Source organism: Pleuronectes platessa, chromosome 13 (genome assembly GCF_947347685.1).
Source record: "Pleuronectes platessa chromosome 13, fPlePla1.1, whole genome shotgun sequence".
Lineage (NCBI taxonomy): Eukaryota > Metazoa > Chordata > Actinopteri > Pleuronectiformes > Pleuronectidae > Pleuronectes > Pleuronectes platessa.
Genome location: NC_070638.1, coordinates 3,128,782 through 3,143,978, shown reverse-complemented (window position 1 = coordinate 3,143,978; position 15,197 = coordinate 3,128,782). Strand labels below are relative to the sequence as shown.

At 42.9% G+C, this 15,197-nt stretch overlaps 1 protein-coding gene across 2 annotated transcripts in view; it reads right to left on the bottom strand.

Annotated features, from left to right (window-relative positions):
• The window catches only part of lig1 (ligase I, DNA, ATP-dependent), a 43,176-nt gene extending 28,625 nt beyond the window's left edge, over nucleotides 1-14,551 (bottom strand). Inside the window, exons 1-10 of one of the 2 annotated variants that reach the window (XM_053438563.1) lie at nucleotides 14,374-14,551; nucleotides 13,837-13,905; nucleotides 12,992-13,172; nucleotides 10,752-10,950; nucleotides 8,412-8,549; nucleotides 6,610-6,975; nucleotides 6,360-6,468; nucleotides 4,311-4,397; nucleotides 1,322-1,378; nucleotides 264-322 (exon numbers count right to left, since the gene is read on the bottom strand). In XM_053438563.1, the coding sequence (XP_053294538.1) occupies nucleotides 264-322; nucleotides 1,322-1,378; nucleotides 4,311-4,397; nucleotides 6,360-6,468; nucleotides 6,610-6,975; nucleotides 8,412-8,549; nucleotides 10,752-10,950; nucleotides 12,992-13,172; nucleotides 13,837-13,905; nucleotides 14,374-14,390 (1,282 nt within the window). In that variant the 5' untranslated portion in view covers nucleotides 14,391-14,551. Of the gene's footprint in view, nucleotides 1-263; nucleotides 323-1,321; nucleotides 1,379-4,310; nucleotides 4,398-6,359; nucleotides 6,469-6,609; nucleotides 6,976-8,411; nucleotides 8,729-10,751; nucleotides 10,951-12,991; nucleotides 13,173-13,836; nucleotides 13,906-14,373 lie in introns of those variants that run through there. The other variant, XM_053438562.1, reaches the window with a different exon arrangement.
• Nucleotides 14,552-15,197: the final 646 nt, after the last annotated feature.

The following is a 15,197-nucleotide window of genomic DNA, read 5'->3' as shown; positions in this document are numbered from 1 at the left end:
CATGGCCCCATGCATTCACAAATAGCCCCAGACTGAAGCTCAGGCGCACACCATCAAAAACACACTATTGGAATCTCACAGGTACATACTGGCACACACACTCACACACAGCAACAAACAAACACACATCAATGAAGTGACTCATCCTCCCACTTTTATGTGCGACCTGGCTTCATCATCGTCTCCTTGATAGAGTGGCTGGCAGCCAGCTGCCCGTGTAGCTACATCAGAATGCATTATGGGAGAGATAAAACACCATTTACCTGGAGAGAGCAGCAGCACCGAGCGGAGCAGGTTGGACAGAGTCTCGATGTTTCTCAGCCTGGGAGGAGACACAGGGACTCGGTGAGAAGAGGAAGACGGGTTAAATGAATTTTAAAGCCTTTCTGTAAATACTGGGAGGCGGGCAATGAGATTTGTCTGGAGGTTTTAATCAGAAATGGAGGTTTCGGGCGGCGGATGAGCTCAATACATCACCTGCAGAAGGTGGGAAGGAATACAGTCAGTCATTAACGGGAGAGGTTTGTCATTTAATATCCGGAAAAAGATTAAATAAAAGAAATGTGTTTTCAATTTGTTCGTAGGAGGCTTTGGTTTCAAATCATCCTTTATCTGAAATGATCTCAGTTCCTGAGGCGTGGGCTCTGTTCAGACATGTTAATAATATCAACCTGAGAGCACTAAATTCACACTTTTATACAAGGTATTAAAACGCGTCCTGAATGCGTCTCCTGCGACCGCTTGTGATTGGATCTCACTTCCGTGCTCAGGGAAGAGTCTGAGTCAGAGACGTCAGTTCAGAAGACGATCCATGAAGCTCAGGACGCGTCTACCTGGACTCAGATCTGTCCACTCATGACCAGATAACTTAAGATGGATTTTTATAACCAGGTCTAAAAGGGTCTGACAATATTTCCTTTATCAAATTGTTGTTTACATATTGGTTCCTTCATTTTGTTTTAGCCCAAGTTGTAAAATAAGTGAATTTAAAAGAAAACAATCTAAATTAAATGAGAAAATGTGTTTTTTAAACATCCCTAGAAACATCCCTTGTTAATTTTCATATCCTCTCCCCCCCCCCCCGGCTGTCCTCGGAAATGAATCCAGCTCCCTCACTCTTCCTGGCTGAGAGACATGTCTCTAATCACACTCCAGTAAAGTCCCAGTAGAAAGCCTGAGTGGTAATTTCTGTAAAAACTGCTTTTGGTTAATGTAGACGCTTTGAATATTCAGCGATCACTTTCTCCCAAATGGCATTCACCTCAATGTGGGGATAGAACCCCCCCCCCCCCCTCTCTCTTCCTCCATATGGAGCGCTTACCTGCCAGAGTCCTCTTCAATCTTCTCAAAGGTGCGAGCCACAGCCAAGTAGGGGACTCTGGAGAGAGATGAGCAGGTAGTTAGCAGCTGAAGCATCCACACAGACAACATTTTCAAATTCACAACGTTTAGCTGACTCAGCTGTTCAGAGCCACCGACAATTAGTGCAACGGTGGTTTGAGCTTTGATTCTGGGTTTTAAAAAAGAGCAAGAGCAACCGCAGGGAGGTCAAAGGTCAGAGCGGCTGAGGTGAGACTTCTGATGTGTCATATCTTTAGAACAAAAAGCCAGAAATGTAAAATTTTATGTTGAGCCACGTTCAGGTAAAGATTTAAATGCTTTTAAATATTCTGAATACTTAACCTCTTGACCCCTATTCTCAGGCCCCTGGTCCATAATAAAAGTATATCTCGATAACATAAGGTCGACATAAGTTATCTTGTATCTGTGCAATAGTCACACTTGTGGGATGTCTCCAGGTTTCTGCTTTACAGTATTCAAGGTCATATTGGCTCAGGCCACATTTCTCTATGTGGCCGAGTCAGACCAGTCGCCTTTTCTGATTTTTCTGTCAGAACATGGCCCGACTTGTAAACTTTGTTTGATATTCACCCTCCACAGCCCTCACCTCACAGAGTAAAGGAGTCTTATCACATGATGAGGAGCTCTTTAATGAGATTGTGATAAATTAAACGCCACAATCTGGGTTATTTAACACACAACTCCCGGTGCAGCAGGAGCATGAGGGCGTCTGCAGTGAAATCTGATGTTAAAAGTCTCACTCAGTAAAATCTCCACAGACACGGAGCCTGCACACGACTTCTTCTTGTTAAATGTCCACTGTAATCTGTGGCAATGTGACATCCCCTTTTCCTGCAGAAGCCTCAGTATAGATGTTACTGGTTTGGAGCATCTCCACTGGAATATTCATCTAATGGCGTTCAACGTTTGTTTTTGTAGATGTGGTCGGTTTGCAAAGTCTAGAAGCCAGAATTGATTTAATAATAGAAAAACTCAAAAACATTTGAAAGTCAAGTCGGTGACTTCTCTGTGAGTGACGCGATGCCGAAGCAGAAATCTCCATCTGGTATTCAAAGCAGGTCCAAACAAACCAAGCCCATGACACAGTACAGTAGTTGACTCCAGTCTGAACTCAAGCAGCTTGATTTGCACTGTGGCCTTGATGTAAAATTCAACTTGTTTTTTCTCCTCTTGGCAGCCATGAAATGTTTATTTCTTCCGAGTTTGTTCAGAGTTTATTCAGAGTTTCTTCAGACTGGTTTTACACACAAGTGGGAGAGACACAGAAAAACGCCACTAATTTAATGATGCCTGTCACTGTGACGTCTCACATCTTGACTCTTCGGTGGGCGGATCATCTTTGGGCCTTTTAATCTTTATTTGACAGTCACAAGTGGGACATTAAAATGAATATTGACAAAGGAAAAGACAGGATTTAGTCCGTCCCCGACTGATACCCCCTCGAGCTTTGTAATTACCAGAAATGTCAAATTCCATGATAATCAATCAGGCGACATCTTGTTGAAATAACGGTCTGTGGCAAAGAGACCGACGGGCTGTGATTGATGCATTTACCTCAGGATCATATTCTCCTCTACAGGAAGAACAAAAACACTTAAATTCATGCCAATAAATAAGGTTATTAAATACTCGCAATCCACTTAGAGTAATTTATTTGTGCTTCCTGAGACGGTAGTGACATAACAGATAGTCTTGGCGTTCACTGCTTGTCTGCCTGGGCGTTTTATTAGTCTGGGATGAAAACTTGTTTTAACCTCCTGAATGTGATGGCTCGATCAAGTGGGCACTGACCTGTAGTGTGAGAATATTACACACAGCACAGAGGGCCCTAGAAAACATTTACACAATCTGGTCTCTTCTGGAGAACATCAGATATTGTGTTATAGCCTCCCTTTCGTTTTCTGTGTTCTCGATGTTTCCAGTTCAAGAGATGAGTTTGTGTGCAAGTTTTTTTTCAATGTGATGGTCTGTAACATAGAGGACATTTTGACAGCTGCAGCAATGTGTTTAATAGCCTTGCTGACATTGGGCGAGAGGCGGCAGTGCAACCTGGACCGGCTGCCTGTAGGTCACAGAGCAAAACATACAGAAAGAGAAACAACAGATCCACTCCAACATTTACACCTGTGGCCAATTTAGAGTCTCCAATTAACTTAGACTGCAGGAAGCTAAAGGACAAGGTCCTATTCGGCTGACAGGCTCGAATAATAGACTGTAAATAAAGATGGATGACGTGTCTGTACAAAAATTAAGCTGGAATATCATGTACACAGGTGCAGCCATCTTGGACTGTTGGCATCATTTGGAATCAGAGTAGAGCGAAGGATGGATATTGTGCCAAGACATAAACTCGACCAATCAGGAGTCAGTATCAGTTGTTAATCAAGACGTTTCCCCTCTGTTTTATTAGCATCAGATAAATAATTAAACCAAAGCAAATTTCCTGTGTGCTTTTGTTTTTACTTTGTTCAAGTCCCATCCACCAACCTGGAGGAGGCGGAGTTTATAACCCATCAGTCCCAAGAAGGTGATCAGAAGCAGTCATGTGATCTATCTTTATATACAGTCTATGGTTTGAACCCAGAACCTTCTACACGTGTAACCCACTGCGCCACTGCACCACCCTCATGTTCACGTTATCCTGAGGAAGACGTAAGTTGGTTCTAAAATAAAGGATTTGTTTCTGTTGCATCGACTTCTCAACTCTTTTTTATGAACTGTTTTGTGTCACACACACTTGTCAGATCCAAGAATCACTCCTGCATCTATTTTACATTTCGAGAAAATAAAAAATAGATTTTAAAGATTTCTATAAAGTGACTCGCTTCTGACATCCTCACAGATTCTCACAGAATGAAAAACAGATTCAATTCCATGATATTCCCAAAATTCCACAACCGCTGGGAATCTGCAAACGAGGAATTTCAATCAGCGTAAATCGGACTTACCTCTGGCCGTGCTTCCAGCAGGCGTGGTCCACGGGATGATATCCGGGCCTGGACGGATCGTACTCTGTTTGTCCAGAAGTTGACTCACTGTGGAAAAACGTTCGAAAGGGAGACGGAGCAAATTAGAGTCAAACTGAGCGCTGGTGACAGCTGCTCCAGTCACTGAGGCCGAGTCGGAACGTCTTTGTTGACAGGAAGTCGTGCACACCATTATCATAACAATGAGACACTGTAGAAATGCACCGAGACTTTTGGAGGATAAAAGTTTCACTGGTGAGAAACAAGCTCCACTACTTAGGGAAACGTTCAACATATTAAATAGAAGTGAAATCCCAGCGTTTGAAATGTTATGATAATTTATTCTTGCATGAAACTCACAGATAATAGCAGCATTGTGTTGAGGCAACATGCAAACTGAGGTTATTTTCCTCACACAAGCAAAAACACACCTAAATGTTATCGTCTGAATTGAGGAGGAGTGAACTTTCCTTTCTCGTTCCGGGTCTATCACTCCCACACTGCCACACAAGAGGCAGTGATGAAATAATAAATAGTTAGAGGGATGAAAAATGCATTCCCTCTCTTCTGGAGCTATAAATAGTTTGTGTATGGAATGGTTAACATGACCTCAAAATGACAAAGCAGAAATACACTGCGGCTGCTGCTGCTGCTTTATTCACATGTAATAAAAGAACAATGTGCATCAAAAGCATGATGCTACTACTAATAATAATAAATAAATGCACTTTAAGAAGATGTACATCAGCAGGCACTGATTTAAATGTGTTAAAAGAAAAATATCTACATGTGGGTCTGACTCCAACAACTAAATTATGGACTGTTTACTGTTGATGTTGACTGGAACCATAAAGTCCCAGCTCCTGCCACTGGGAGGATCATTAGGAGAACAACCAGTAAGTGGTCGTCGTTCTCTCCTCATCAGCTAACAGCTAGAAGCTATGATTCGTGACTCACTTCAAAATACAAGAAAAAACTCTCTAGCTAAAAAATACTGAGATAAATAATCAAAAGTGATTAAATAATAATATGGAGACAGCCCCTTGGAGGAGCCCTACTTAATCATTTAACTCCATGACTAGCAGTGCAGGGTCTTCTAAAGGGGTCAAAGGTCAGGGTCAGCTCACGTGCACCAGGAGGATGAATCCATTATTCAGTGGATCTGAGGGGACGCTGTGGAGCGTGAACCTCCAACCTGCTAAAGACCCGTGAGCCACCGAGTGAACCGACATGAGAACAGAGTCTGGATCCAAACGTTCGTCCTCTGAACTCAAACAATCCTGAGACATTCTCCACAGTAGTCGAGTCTCTCCGAGGGGCGGCTGGACCACGAGGGGCTGAGATCTGCTCCGAGACAGGACCTCATGTGTTCTCCTGGAGATAAAACTGAAATCCTCGACCCTGTAGCAGTTCTGAATGACACTGATGCTGGACAACTAACGCAGGACGTGCAGGTCTGCTGCTTTACACAGTAGCAGGTTGAAACTGAAGACCCTCACACTAAGGAGAGGAAAGAACTTTATTCCATCTAGTTGTGAAGAATAAATCAAAACATTTATTAATATTCTGCAAAATGAAGCACTGCTGCGTCATTTAACTGAGGCAGCAAGGGACTCATCCACACTACCACGTTTTAATGATCTATACTGGGAGAAACTAAAATGGAGACGTTTCACCAGCAGGTTATCAGTCTATGTTTGGTCCCTAGAATAAAGAAATCTTAGTTTTCACCATTGCTGTTCCTCCTCTGTAGTATTTGCTGTACGGCTGCACATTAGACAAATCAGCTTCCGGTTTACACTGTACACAGATGGTCTCTCTCGTTTGGATTGTTTAGGTTTTAAAATAAGAATATACAAGTATGGATGAAGCTGAAGAGAACTGTTGTGGATTTGATTAAATGTTGATTTCCAGGAAACACACACAATAAATCAGTGAGTCTGAACGTGAGGTGAAGGTCGGACTTCAGGATCGAGTCAGAACAAAGAACAAACTGTTTTACAACTTCCATTGTTGTGTCCTCTCGTTTACCTTTTTGTGTCTTTACTCTCCTCGGCTGAACTCTTCCTCTCCGGGCTTGTCTTTTTCTCTTCGTCACTCTTCTCCACTTTCTCCGTCTTCACTGCAACTTTCCTGGGAGCTATTTAAAAAACAAAAGAGTAAATAGATAAATAAAAGAAGAAAGAAAGGTGAGGGTGGAGCAACAATTGGCCATCTCTCCCAACTGATAAAAGGCGAAGACATGTTTTCTTGTGCCGAGCTATGCAAATTCTTTCCTCACCAAAGAAACTGCTGATGGGGGCTTTCTTGGCCGGCTCCTTATCTCTCTGCTCTTTCGCTGTTTGACTTTTTGGGCTCTCCTCTCCCTCTCGCGTCTCCTTTTCAACCACCTCCTTCTTGGCAGTGGCAGGACCTTTCCCATCATCACTCTTCTCCTTTGCTTCACTTTTCTTTCCCGCTCCCTCAGCTTTCTTTTCTTTCTCATCGCCGCTCTCTCCGTCCGCCCGCCTCTCCTCTTTGGCCTTCTCTCCGTCCTCTTTCTTCTTCTTCTTGTTCTCCACCTCTTCATCCCGGCTGTTAGCTGCGGTCACTGGCTTCTCAGCGTCCTCTTCCTTTGCGCCCTCCTCCATGGGGTCACCGGCGTCCCCTGCACAGGGCCAACCAGAAAGGGAGTGGGGGGGTTATTGAAGAGATAAATGCCAGCAGGGTTTTTCTGAGGGTGACCCAGTTTTTTGTTTTTGCTGGCCAATGTTTGAAGATGGTTTTCAGAAAGAGTCTTCTTCAATAAATGCCCCAGGTTATATTTTTAGAGGTTTCCCTTTCACCCGAGTTAGGAAGGAGAAATTACTATTGACAAGCTTGTAGCACAGAGTCCCAGGAGACACAGCTTCGATCATAAGACATGAAACTTTAATTTTTCTTATCCACACATTACGATTACTTTTAGCCTGGATAGGTGAGTCCAGCAGTTTCGCCAAACCATTTTAGAAAAGAGAAAAGGGCCGATTGCCTGTCTGCTGTGTTTATGTACGTGCCTGTGTTGTTTAAAAATAAAGCCTGGATCTCCAGTCCGTATTTTAATTTTCCAGTCCGTAAAATTAAAATACGGACTGGAGATCAAAACAAACACAAACAAACAACCATCAGGGTTGCAGCTTGTTATCATTATTTCTTTTCTATTAACACAATAATCATTTAGTAGAGATGCCCAAGAACAAAGAAACGGTTTAACCGACAATTTAACGAAGACAAAAGCTGCAAATCCTCATGTTTCAGAAGCTGGAACAAAAGGATATTTGGCCTTTTAGTTAATAAGCAGCGTAAAGGTTTAACAAATCCTCAAAAGTGTCACAGACCAATCAATACATCGACTCATCATTATATCTCAGCAGCTGCTTTTCTGTCAAGTCAATAAAAGAAACACCACGAGTTTGTGTTGCCCTTCAATTCAACTAATTGGAAAACAAGTGGCTCTTCATATGTTCCATAATACTTTCTGAAAAATAGGTTTTATGTATTAAAAAAAAAGAAGAATTGCCTGCAGAATTATGAATCTTGATTAATTAAATTGTGACCGCAGGGTTATACATTCAAATTAAGTCTAATGAGAGTTTAGAAGAGCACTTCTCTGTGAGAGTAAATGTCAAATGTCTGACAAGCAGTTGTACAATTGCTTTTTTTCCCCATTGTGCTGGTTTTACTCTTCTGCACTTTTGAGGGGGGGGGGGGGGGGGGTCTGTACAATACAGGCGCTGTAAACAATGTTAGCTACAACTAAAAGGAAAGTGACTCATCCACTCTTCTACAAAACATCATTTAACCCACTAAATATGTCCATTTGTAAACATATATTATTTTACATTGTTCTTATTGCAATTTGGATGCAAAAGTATAAGTTAGCAATAAAAATTCACAGTATAATCATCATGATTTGAACAAATACTTGATGAGCTGTTCCCTTTTGACCACGTTTCCAATGTGTTTGTGCAAAATCAAAATATTTATGTACATTTTGCATCCCCCCCCTCCCCCCCCGCCCCGAGAGCTGTAATCTGCGATCAGTCTCCTGAGGTGAAGCCGTACCTGCACCGTCGGCGGCGGGCTCCATGCGAGGTCGTTTACTCTGCTGACCCCGCTCCTCCTTTGGCTCCGCCTCCTCCTTCTGACTCTCGCTGCCGCTCCGGCTCTCGTCCAGCTTCCTCTTGGGGAACATCTTTCTCGCTGCACACGTCAGAAGAACAGGCATTAAATTAAAAGAGAAAGGGACGGGAGAGAAGTGAGAGGCATCCCAACTGAAATCCTGATCAAACAGAGAGAACGTGGAGATGAAAACAGGACGAGCTCGCTCCCTCTCTGCAGATGTAGGGCAGCGCAAGAAAGAGAATCACAGATACACACTTTACTAATGAAAAGACTAATTCCATCCTCAAAAGACATGACCCAGCACAGCAGCTTCAATCTCCAGTGAAGTTTCCTGTGTAATTTGGTGTCGGTTCCACATCCACCGTGTGTGTTTGTCCTCGTTAAGGTTCCAGCACAGGTACTGGGAATGTTCTCCTTCAGATATCATAATGAAAGAATTAACCCAGGACATTAAGAATGCAATTTACTGGTCAAATTAGGGTGTTTCTTTAATGTGATGGTGCCAGGGATCCTATTGTGATAACGCACCACACTGCCGTCATCAAACACAAAGAGAACGGGGTGATGAAAAGAGAATGAGCCACTTGCTTCACTGCAAAAAGCAGGATGAAGGAAACAAAGTGAGAAAGGAGGTGCAATCCCGAATGAAAACAATTCTGCAGAACAAGGAAACTGAGCCGCTGGAAAGAGCTTCGATTCTCTAAACCAGGGGTGTCCAAACTTTTTATCCCGAGGGCCACTCACACATCCCCACTCACACACTAGGTGGCGCCCAACTCACCCCTGACCTGCCAGCTGTCTCTCAGAACGCCGCCACCCCCCGCCCTGGAGCAGACCGTTGACAGTGTGCCTAAATTGCATCGCTCAGGGCGGGGGGGCTTGGCGGCGTTCTGAGAGACAGCTGGCCGGTCAGGGGTGAGTTGGGCGCCACCTAGTGTCTAAACTGAGAAGTACAATACAGTGGGCCATAGTCCATTACATTACAATTCATTTAGCTGACGCATTATCCCAAAGCGATTTTAAATCAATGCAGAATAACCGATGGTACAAACCCAGAACAACAAGAATCAAGAAAGTACAATTTCTTCAAAAATAGAGCAAAACTACAAAGTGATAAAAGTAAAGTGCCATTTAAGTGCCACTAAATTGTTAGTTTAAAAAAATATATATGTAAATATTTTTGAGGCGGGCCAATTTAAAATGGATGGTGGGCCGCAGATGGCCAGTGGGCCGTAGTTTGGACACCCCTGTTCTAAACCCTGCATTTGTGTTGTGAAAGATCCAGCAAGTGAAAAGCTCAACTTCTAGTCAGGTGGCCATTCTATTCCATATGGATTATATGTAGTTAGACACATATATATCTAACATTCAATGTATGGAATCAGAAATGCGTCCCTGCGTTTTGTGGACGATCGTTTGTCTTCATCTGATCGTGAGCTCCCGGGAGCACGAGGGCACTTTGCAGCCGAGTGAGACGCAGCTGGACTGAGAATGTGAATCAATGCTGTGTTTCTCTGTCAGAAATCAGTGGATTGTTCTCTACAAAGTGGGAGTGGAGGAGTTTAAGAGTCTCTGGGGTCGTTCATGAGTAAGAAGACGATAGAGCGAGAGATGGACGGGCAGATCGGTGCAGCAGCAGCAGTGATGTGGGGGGGGGCGTTCTACCAGACTGTTGCAGGAAAGGAGGAGCTGCCTCAGATTGACCGGGCGATCACGGAGCCTGCAGCCTCCCTGACCTGATCTCAGATCAGCTGGAGACAATAGATGGATGAAAATGCACGGCACATTCATCCATCTATTCATCCTCTCACTTAAGTGAGATGTTCAGGCCGTCGTGTACAGACGACAGATATAAAATAATAAACATCACATACATGTCCTGCTTCTTTAATACACAGTTAGCGAATCCTGCAAACTAAGAACTGAGCCAAATTAACAGACATAATCAGGAAGAACTATAAGATGAGTTTCTCTGCTGGTTCCATTACGGAGTGCAGCATCATCTAGTCGAGTGGTTGTCAATCTAAAAAGGTTGAGGACCCCCCCCCCCCCCCCTCCCCCAGAGTGGAAAGTGTCTATTTTGCATCTCTTGCTCTCAGCTTGTGCTAAATGTCTTGTATTTCCTCCTCTGAGGAATAATGAGTATCTGCAGCCATTAGTCTCCTGCTAAGATGTAATCAAGTAAAATTGCTGGAGGAGAGAAACACATCAATCCTCAGCCGGTGTCAAAGTTCAAAACGCTGCAGCTCCGGAGAGAAATGAATATTATCAGCTTCTGACCTGTCTTGCGTTTAACGATCTCAGACGGGGAGGTTGAGTTCGGCGTGCTGGGGGTCCCCGGGGACGCTGATGAGGCGGGGGTGGCTGGGGTGGCAGGTGTTGCAGGGGTGGTGGTGGAGGCTGGAGGTGGAGACAGAGGGGTGGGGGGGGCTGGAGGTGGAGACAGAGGGGTGGGGACTGCCTTGAACACATCGTTCTTCTGAAAAAAAAAAAAGGGAAAAGCAGATGTATTAATGATCCTTGTAAAGAAAGAGGCAGCGTGAAGAAACACTTTAGTGGCTGGAGTTATCACCAATCAGGTTTTATTGGAGGTGATTTCTTGGGAGAAACAGGACGATTTGGACCAACGTGGCTGTTTAGTGTTACACATCCTTAACGTGGCGTCTTCACACAAAGCAAATGAGAGCATTCAGTTTGTTTGGGAATAACAAACAAAAGGAGGATTGTGTGGTTTATGGACAAACAACGACTTTTCTCACGGGACGTCAGGGAAGCAAATGGAGGGAAAAACAGAAACCTCAACAAAGCCTGAGAGGAAAAATGTCTCAGCAGTTTACAAAGTGTGTGTGTGTGTGTGGGGGGGGGGGGGGGACACGACACTGCACCACACAATGACACACAACCTCCATCAGTGGGGAAACAAGCTGCTCAATGAAGCGCGTCGCTTAGTGAGGCCGGGTGCAGAGAACATTACGGGAGGCGAGGCCAACGACATTACATTCCTGAAAACATCCAATTACACAACGTTGTAAACTTCAACAATCTCATCAACGAACTATTAATAACTTTTTATTTCGGCCCAGCGTCACTGTTGATGAATGAACTGGTCTCAAGGTTTTGATGAAGTTCGTTCAAAGCTCCATTAACTTGAACATTACTGGAATTTGGATTCGTTAAAAGTTGGGATAATGACCTAATATTTGTGTTTGGGAGGAAAATTAACAGAAATATGATTAGAAATGGTTTTATTGATAGTTTATTCATCATTTTAATAACTAATAAATTATAATCTACACTCAGGCACCGGGCATGTATCCCACCAATCATCTTAACACCACCTGCACATTTAACTTCAGCCGCAATGATTTGTCAATTCAAAAGAGACCAATTGGCAATAGTTATGAAAAATTAGGAATTAGTCGTTCTCGATGCCAAAAAAATGAAAAATATGATGTTTACATGAGGATTTGATTTATTTCTTTACTAAACTTTCGCTGCTTTCAAAACACTGGAGATCAGATATTAAAATCTTATAAAATATCCAAGTGAGCCCATGGGTAGATACAGCAGGAACATTACCCCCCCCCCCCCCCCCCCCCCAAAGTGTCCGACTGGGATCGTTTGTCATTTTATGGACAAAATGTTTGATCCAAAGATAAATAATCAGCAGAGAATTAACCAACAGCTGTGATAGCTGCTAATGGATTATCAAGTTACTTATCAAGCTAATGCTGAACATCCTCTTTGACTGGGATCAGCTCTGCCTCAGTTTAAAAATAACTGAAACACAGAAAAGTCTGGATTTCTTTTTTCTGAATAACAAAAGGACTAATTACCCATTTAACCATTAGCTGCTCTTTCGGGGGAGCAGCAGCACAAGTGAAGTGATATTAGGCTGCTCATGAAAAAAATAAATAATTGGATCGTCGCAACCATGTGAAAATGATGCCGGATGGCTCCTGCTGACAAACATAATGAATCCGTCACCATCTCTTCCCTCAATTATCGAGTAATGAATCACGGCCGACGTACTACAAACAAAATTAACGGCGCAGTTAAGAGAAGTGTTTATCAAACAGCAGGTGAGTGAGCGACAGCCGACGCTGATAATCAGGACTTTTCATTATGCAGCTTATTGACGAATGAATTCAGGGCGTCGTGATTCACCGACAAATCACCGGTTCCCTTTGTGTCACGGTGTTTTCCCCCGAAGTGAGTTTGACAAAAGGAACCGAGCAGCTCCAGCAGCTCCACCCGTCTCATTAGCTTCTGCTTGTGCAGGTGACAAAGTGGCTGTGGAACACTTGTTGAACATCACACTGTTTCAGTCCCTTTCACACAGTGCGAGGAAACAGGACGCCCACTGGAAATTCATCTTACACAATTATAGAATCAGGGCTTTTGTTATATAAAAGTACGGCTGCTGTGTTTCTTTCTCACAACGTGTTTCTTTTTGGCACCGGCTGAAATCTGAGAAACTCCCGCTGACTGGAAATATTAAGTGTCAGGTGCTTTTTAACCTTTTCTGTTTTACTGGAGGTTTCTTTGTCTCCTTGTCCCTCGTCGGCGACTCGCTCTTGAACGACGGGCTCCTCGTCTTCGTCACTGTCCAGGATCTGACGGCTGCGCTTCACGACCTTCTTGACCGGTGAGTCGTCCGCTGGAGCTCCGTTCTGCACCTTGAGGGGAGTCTTCACCGGCCTGGAGAGGAGCACACTGGGAGTTCAGACATCCTGCAGTTCATATAATACAATGAGACTTTAATTTTATATAAAAGGTTTTACAGTGGGATGAGAAATTTGGGGAAATGACAACAAGGAAATGATGAAACAATTGAAAATCCAGCTCTGGGTGATCCTTTCAAAATAAAACCTTGGAGAGAAGATGAGGAGACTGTCTCTCCTTCCATCTTTTTATAAGAACGACTGGACGCAATGTTTTTTTACAAAGCAGCAGAGATAAAAGGATAAAATCAAAGCATCAGTAGGATTCCAGGACAAAGGGTCATCGGACATTAGCTGATATGGTTCTCTAGATGTTGGGGATATGAATAAATAAGATCTCAACCATATCTGCAAAGCTCAGTTGTTGTTATGTTCGAATGCAAATGGTTTATTAAGAGTTTATTAATTTATACTCCGTGATAATCTCATTCTGACTGTAACAGGTGGAATTTTGTTTCGACTAACTTTTTGTTTTTCAAACTTGTAGGGACAACAGCCACTAACAGTGTTAAAAAACTAATCCTTAAGTTTATCAGATTAAAGAACAGCTGACTCAACAGATCATGATGATTTAATAAGACTTGTTTACAGAACAATAAGTTTAAATGATGACGAGAACAATGAGAGTAAATGATTCTCACTTCTTCACCGGTTTCTCTGCGGGTTTCTTCTTAACATCCTTGTCTTTGCTCTTGGGCTGGAAGAAGGATCTGGAGGAGGAAGAGGAGGAGGAGGAGGAGGAAGAGGAGGAGGAGGAGGAGGAAGAGGAGAACCGGAAGTTAAATGACAGTTCAGGGTCTGATGGACATTAACTTTGCTCCACAGTCACACAAACAAGTTCCACTCTTATTAAACAGAACCAGTGAGTGAAGCACAACCCAGTTGGAACCAGTTCAATGAGAAGTTAGCTCTAAATGAAGCTTTGCTAACGAACCCATCACTTTACACAGGATGAAGCTAAATGTCACCAGAGTTAACAAAACATCAACACACTCTTTCATGCTAAAGCTAACTCACTGTCAGGCTACACGTCGCATGCTAACACCAACGTGTAGGAGGTTTAAAAGGCCTCGAACACAACTTGTGTCTCACTTCATGCTAACAACCCAACAAACCACAAACACACAGTCAGACGTCACCGAGCTAACGCTAGCTGCTAGCCTGTTAGCTTCACTCACGCGATGCTCCGCTGCATGGTGTCTTCGGACTTCAGCTTCAAACCAGGAGTTTAACGTGAAATAATAAAACACACACAGTGACCCACACACGGACACACACAAAGTCCCGCGCTGCACAGGCAATACACTGTTGGAATATTCGGCGCCAAAATTACAACTCGGCCAAAGATCGTAGAAAAAGAAGATGAGACACTTGTGAGGTCAAATCTGAGCCGTTTGTCTTCCTGTAGATTCAACTATCAAATATGCGCACGTGCTCATGCTTACTATAAGGATGACAAAATATAAAAGTAGAAATAGCAGATGTCATATAATAATAATCATAACAATCATGATATAATGATAACATTATTAATTTATACAACTGAATAGGTTGTGTAAAAGCATTTAAATATAAACGTATACATGGCAAAAATGAATTGAAATAATAAGTAATGAGGTGTATAGTAGTAGTAGTATATTTTTATTCTATTTACATTATTCACAATACACACATCTATGTAGAAAGTGACTGAAGACAGGAGCAAGATGCTTGTTTATGTTTGTCCTACATTTCTGTCCATTTAATTAATCCTCCAGATTTAAAATAAACAAAAACATACAAATTATTCAGGTTCCTAAACTCACAGGCGACTCAAAACAAAAATGGAGGATCACATTCTAAAGATTTGCTTTCCTCCACAATCTGAACCCAACAACTGAAACACATCTGCCTCTTTGCTTTTTGTAAAATGTCTAAGAAACATAAATTTGTGATATTTAAAACCCATATTTAAGTTTTCCAACTGGCCCAGGATGAGTGCACTAAAAATCGATCAGAGTGG